General features: G+C 36.4%; 1 protein-coding gene across 1 annotated transcript; it reads right to left on the minus strand.

Annotated features, from left to right (window-relative positions):
- Positions 1 to 3935: 3935 nt before the first annotated feature.
- On the minus strand, positions 3936 to 4883 carry LOC148693449 (uncharacterized). The gene is made up of 2 exons (XM_088678017.1): positions 4049 to 4883; positions 3936 to 3952 (listed from the first exon to the last, which is right to left on the minus strand). Exons 1-2 carry the CDS (start codon positions 4881 to 4883, stop codon positions 3936 to 3938), a joined length of 852 nt encoding a protein of 283 aa, XP_088534143.1.
- Positions 4884 to 6000: the final 1117 nt, after the last annotated feature.

A 6000-nucleotide genomic window follows, 5' to 3' on the forward strand; every position in this document is an offset into this window, starting at 1 on the left:
ATCTGCTCCACGGCTCCCAGCAACCCTAAATTTATCAGCATGGCTCCTAATTGTGCCTACCTACTCCACGGCTCCCGGCAGCTTAAATTTATCACCATGGCTCCTAATTATGCCTACCTGCTCCACGTCTCCCATCAGCCGTGATCTATCACCATGGCTCCTAACCGTGCTGATCTTGCACCACGGCTCCCAACCTTGCAGATCTCGCCCTGTGGCTCCTAATCGCGCCGACCAAGTGAAGGGAAATCTATGAGATTCATGTGGGATTTCTAGTGACTAGCATGCATATACAATTCAAAATTTATATACGAAAGCAACAGAAGCATGTCATACATTTTATCAAAGCTATAGTCATGCAAATCCCCTTCAAGATGCATAGGTTTATATAAGATGCATCAAAACAAAATTTATAAGAAGAACAAACTAGAGGTTTCGTTTTATACCTCTTGATCTAGATCTTAGACCAAGGATGGACCACCTCCAAGATCTTTGCTCCTCAAACTCCTTGAGCCTAGCCTCCCTCCTTGCTTCCTCCACTTTGTATAGTAAGTGCTCCTAGGTTCTCTTCAAGTTTCCAAAGATATGAAAACCTCTAAAGATCCTCACCCACTTTGTAATGAGAAAGATGAAGGAATAACCAAAAGGGTGTATAGATGATTAGTTAAATCACCCCCTTGGTGGCCGGCCCTTTGTGTTCAAGAGAGAGAGCTTTTCTTTTTCTCTTTTGTTGTTTTAGAACACATCAAAACCCTAATCAATCTTTCACTATAATGTTGCTTTTATTACATAAAGAAACAAGTCAACAATTGACCTTCTCTCTCCCTCTCTTTGGCCGGCCATATGTGTTTTGTTTTTGGGCTTTGGGCTTTTAATTATTTCAAGTCATCCAATGCTTGAATAAAAGCCCAATGGGTTTTGGCCCAATGGGCCTAATTAAACCCGAACGTTTCTATAAGCCCAAAACGATCTTTATCGCTTTTATGATTTCTTTAGACTTTCTAAATTAATCAAAACACTTAATTAATCCAATTAATTATTTCCTTCATCCATTAGTTACTCACTACAAGAGTGTATTGGTGAACAATCTTTTAGGTTCTAATTAGCAAGGCAGTGAGGTGATTGGCACCAATCCAATTGATTATCCAATCACTTAGTGAATTAAAACTTACTTTTAATTCACCTTCCTTTTGATGACTACATTTAATCATCTAGAAGAACTCACAAGCCATGAGTGACATCTAACCATATATCATGGCTACCCAAGCTAATGTAGAAGTTATTCGGAGAACCTATTCAGTTGGAATTACAATGTAATTCGATCTTTCTCTAAAACAATACTCTCAATCACATTACTAGGGTATGGATTTATAATGTCAAACCCCTAATGTGATTATTCCTTCTTATATGATTCATTTGAGACGTATAGGAACGCTTTCCTTTATTACGCTCGATACTTCGGCCGAAGATTCCCGAATCATATCTTAGAGTATTCATCCTCTCTTATCGAGGATTAGAGATTCCTTGTTGCGCATTCACTTGCCTTCATGGCTAAGTGGCTTAACCCCAACGATGCCTTGGACACTCGCGAACGGAATGACTTTAACATAATCAAAGATTAAGTACTTAACCACAAGACAACGACGATGCCTCAGGTCAAAGGATTACTTACATTATTCCAACCATTAGAGTTACTTGCTTGACATGTGAGTAGACCTCCATGCAAGTACTCTCGTTCGATTGTGTTCAGTGAACTCATTCCCTTAATGAGCACCTACATACTTGTCTTAGTGTCGCTACACGAATGGGATGAGACTTTCCATCCTTCCAATTGAAGCGGACATAGTATGTACCGGTCTATGGATTGTCAGTATCCCTCCGACAATCCTATGACCAGGAACCTTTTTGGACATGATGGTTATGAGAAGAAGGTCTTTGTAATCTAACATCATTAGGTTACTTCTTCCATCGATCCATTGTCCATGGATTCACTATTTAGGACATATTTTGTTTATTGAGATAGTCCTAATTAGTATCTTTGCCTTCCGATGTATAAGAGTCATATATACATCAATTCATTGTCCTGAAAGGTTTCTTCCAAAGATTGACTTTCAGGGCATATTTCCAACAATCTCCCACTTGCACTAAAGTCAATCACTAGTGTATCTTATACATGCTAGTTGAGTGAGCTTATGCTCGTAGGTTAACTTGGTTATGTATTAGTCACCTTTTAATTTAAAAGGGATTTACTTATCAAATGTTTCTAAAACATTTTGATGATGTCTCTTTCTTGTGTTCGAATACTTTGATGAGACCTTGATTCCATGGCTTGAGCTATCGCCCCATTACGTCGTAGTATCCTACTCACGACCTTATGGTTTGGATTCAATCATTGGTTCTAAAAGAACCCCTTCCTTTCAAAACACCTTTTGAAGCAGTTTCTAAAACAATATATCGACATATATTTTGTTTGTATACTTTATACAAACTTTGCTCCAACCTTGAGACCATTGTAGTACGATACTAACAATACATTTATATGATTAGTACTTCATCCATTATGAAGTTCCATTTGTTAAAATGGGTTATTTTCACTTTGGTTCGTAACCTAAGTGAATGCACGCTTCCAGAGTCCCACTCTGATGTTCCTTTCTTAAAGGCAATAATACTCTATCAGTTGCTTTGGTTCTGATCCTGGGATATAGTAATATTTTAAAGTGATAACCCATGGTTTTTCACTTTTGGATATCTACTCACAAGTCCATACATGTGTCCCTTTTGTGATTTTATGACACATTCATTATAAGGGATATGAAAATGATTTTCTATCATATAGGAAAATGCTTTCTTAAATCTTTATTTTATGATTTGAACCATGAGGTGACGAATTTGGATTGTCTTGTTGTTAAACTATATGTTGTGACTCATTTTTGAAACTATTCCCTTTTGTTTCATCAACTTGTCCATATGCTTTGTTATTGGCTTGTTCTCATAAAACAGAATGATGGACAACTTCCAACATATAACCATTTTATGCTAGGTTGACGAAACCAACATTCAAAGACTATTCTTTAGAATGTTACACAACATAGAATTTAACGTTTTGAAGAGCTTGAGTCTTTTAACAATTAAAATTACAAACTCTTAATAATAGTCAAATACTATTATTATTTAGACAACTATAAACCAATCATATTCATGTTTATATCCATTTTTACACCTCCCACTATTTCTCATGACTTTAATGAGAAATAATTTCATACATTTAAAAATGTATAAATGTGGAATATACGGGTAGAGGACATTGTGTAGTAGCTTTAAAACCTTTCAAGCTCATTTGTTTCAACCTTCATTAAGTTGATGCCTTGTTATTAAGTGATTAAAATCTTTAAACTTTTTATAGATTTAGACACTTCTTTCTTGGTTTTAATCACTAACACACTTAACATTTTAAAACAATTTTAAGAATGCCCAATTAGTTGTTCAAAACTACTAATTGAATCAAGAGTGACCTTGATTATTGTGGTTTAAGTGATAACCATATAAGAAACGTTTTTCTTATTACTTATATCATTTATAATGTGATATAAATCTTGTATCTCAACTAGGATACATCAAGACAATATTCAATTCATAACACTACTTTAAGGAAATAATATATTAGAAGGCATTCTTCACATTACATTAATATGATAATTCAAACATTCATAATGTTTAATACAAAAGACATTAGCTCTATACTTTTAGAGACTAATTAAAATACCTTCATACATTTAGGCAATATTAGTGATCATCCATCATATGAAGCCACATAATAAGTTCTTAACAAAATAAGAGAGTTTTAAAGACAATCTTTAAATGCCTAACAAACTTCCGAAGTAGTAAGCAAAAACATAGTGATCGAACCCTTCTCCACTTTTCCTTTGCTTGTTGCTCTTCTACTTGGCTTCTCCATCTATATACAATTATACAAGTGATTAGCCTTTTATATCAAATATAAATATTTAGAAGATCTAACATTTAGAATTGAAGATAAGAACATAAACCATACCTTTTGGTTTGTCCTTAAGAGTTGCAAGGTAAAACCTGCAATTCCTCCTCCAATGCCCCTCCTTTCCACAGTGGTGGCAATTCCCCTTGGGCTCCATTGCCTTTTTCTTTTTCTTCACTCCTCCTTTCGGCTTAGGAGTGGGAGACTTTATCTCCTTCCCCTTTCCTTTGCCATACGGCTTAGGATTGGAAGAGGATGGCTTGTTGTAGGCTCCTGCAACAGTCCCTACAACGTTCTCCTTCATAGTCTTCTCAGCAGTTACTAACATATTTAGTAACTCAGAGAGAGTATGATCCATCTTATTCATGTTGTAGTTCATTACGAACTGCGAAAATGAATCAGGAAGAGAAGCCAATATAAAGTCCTGGGCCAATTCCCCGTCAAGTGGAGTACCTAGGTTCTCCAGTTGTTCTATGAATCCTATCATCTTCAGTACATGTTGATGCACTGGAGCCCCTTTGACCATCTTGGTCTTCACAAGTTCACAAACAGTGTTAAAGCGACGGTTGCGCGTCCCTTCACCATATAACTCCGTAAGATGGAGTATTATGGAAAATGCACTGTCCATGCCCTCGTGCTGTCTCTGTAGCTCCTCATTCATGGAAGCCAACAGATAGCACTTGGCTTGTGTGTCATCCTCAATGTGCTTGTCAAACTTAGCACGTTCATCCTCAGTGGCCGAAGGGCCAAGAGGTATGTGAGGTGGAGCTTTGTCTAGTACGTAAACAATCTTCTCCAATGTTAGGAGAATCTTGACATTACGATACCAAGTTGGGAAATTATGCCCCTCTAGGCAATGTTTGTCGAGTATTTTCGCGAACGTGCTTCCAACCATATCTAAATACATAAACAATAAAATAAATTAGTTTGATTGTTGATTAAGTCACACGATTCGGGTCTTTAAACCGAATGACACCACCCACCATTTTTGGCAAATTCCATATCCCTCAAGATGGAATCCGGGAGATTTCAAAGAAAGCTCCTAGCAGGTTATAGGAGGCTCACTATTACCAAGCCCACCTCACGATGATACGATGTCGGCTAGCAAAAATAATAATGAGAGGGTATACTTACCCATTCACAACAACCTCTTGTGATTACCTATCTTATTGGCCTCTAGAGAATAATGCCTCACGATGATACGATGTTGGCACCATTTCTTCTTAGTTAAGTTCTTACCCACCATGCCGGTTTAGATAGGGGTCCAAGTATAACCTCACGATGATACGATGTTGGTTACACTCGTTGCCTATTTTCACCACATCAAATGTCTTTAAATAGATTCCTCCTGAGTATAAGCATGCACTTTGCACTCCCCCATGATAGGGTGAAGGCGGTGTACAAGTCATAAACGATTGGAGCCTACCATGGTAGAAGGCCACGGAAAAAGTGTTCAAAGCACTCTTACGCTTTCAACTTAATATTGTATTTGATTGAGGGATTTTAAGGTCTCATCAATTTTATTTATTTAAACACATTCAAATAAATTGTGTCCTATTATAACTACTAGTCCAAAGTTTAATGAAATTAGTAGCATATGATATCCCCACTATTCGTTTTCATAAAACAAATCAATATCAAAACATTTTTCAAAATATTGGAGATATATATAACTACTAATTGAAATCATTATTGTTTAGTAGCGTATGATACTCCCACTATTTGTTTTGAGAAAAACAAATCAATATCAAAAACGAATTTTTCAAATATTGGAAGTAACTACTACTACTACGGTTTTTGCAATCCTTTGAAATTGGACTTTATAGTTATCTTAGGCTCTTGGATGACCATGGACTTATTGGGTTATTTCAACAACGAGCCAACATTGTTGAATAAGATCTCGGGGAGGTTGTGTCATTTTAATTACATGCTTTTCAATCCAATTAAAACATTTTCATTGAGCCATTAGAAATGAAAGACAATCATTCATTGCTTATTAGGGCGTTGGACCC

This window comes from Pyrus communis, chromosome 10 (genome assembly GCF_041283825.1).
Source record: "Pyrus communis isolate YQ-2024b chromosome 10, ASM4128382v1, whole genome shotgun sequence".
NCBI classification, from domain to species: Eukaryota; Viridiplantae; Streptophyta; class Magnoliopsida; order Rosales; family Rosaceae; genus Pyrus; species Pyrus communis.

Coding starts and splice junctions, on each gene's coding strand:
- LOC148693449 (XM_088678017.1), bottom strand. CDS start 4,883: ATGGTTGGAAGCACGTTCGCGAAAATACTCGACAAACATTGCCTAGAG.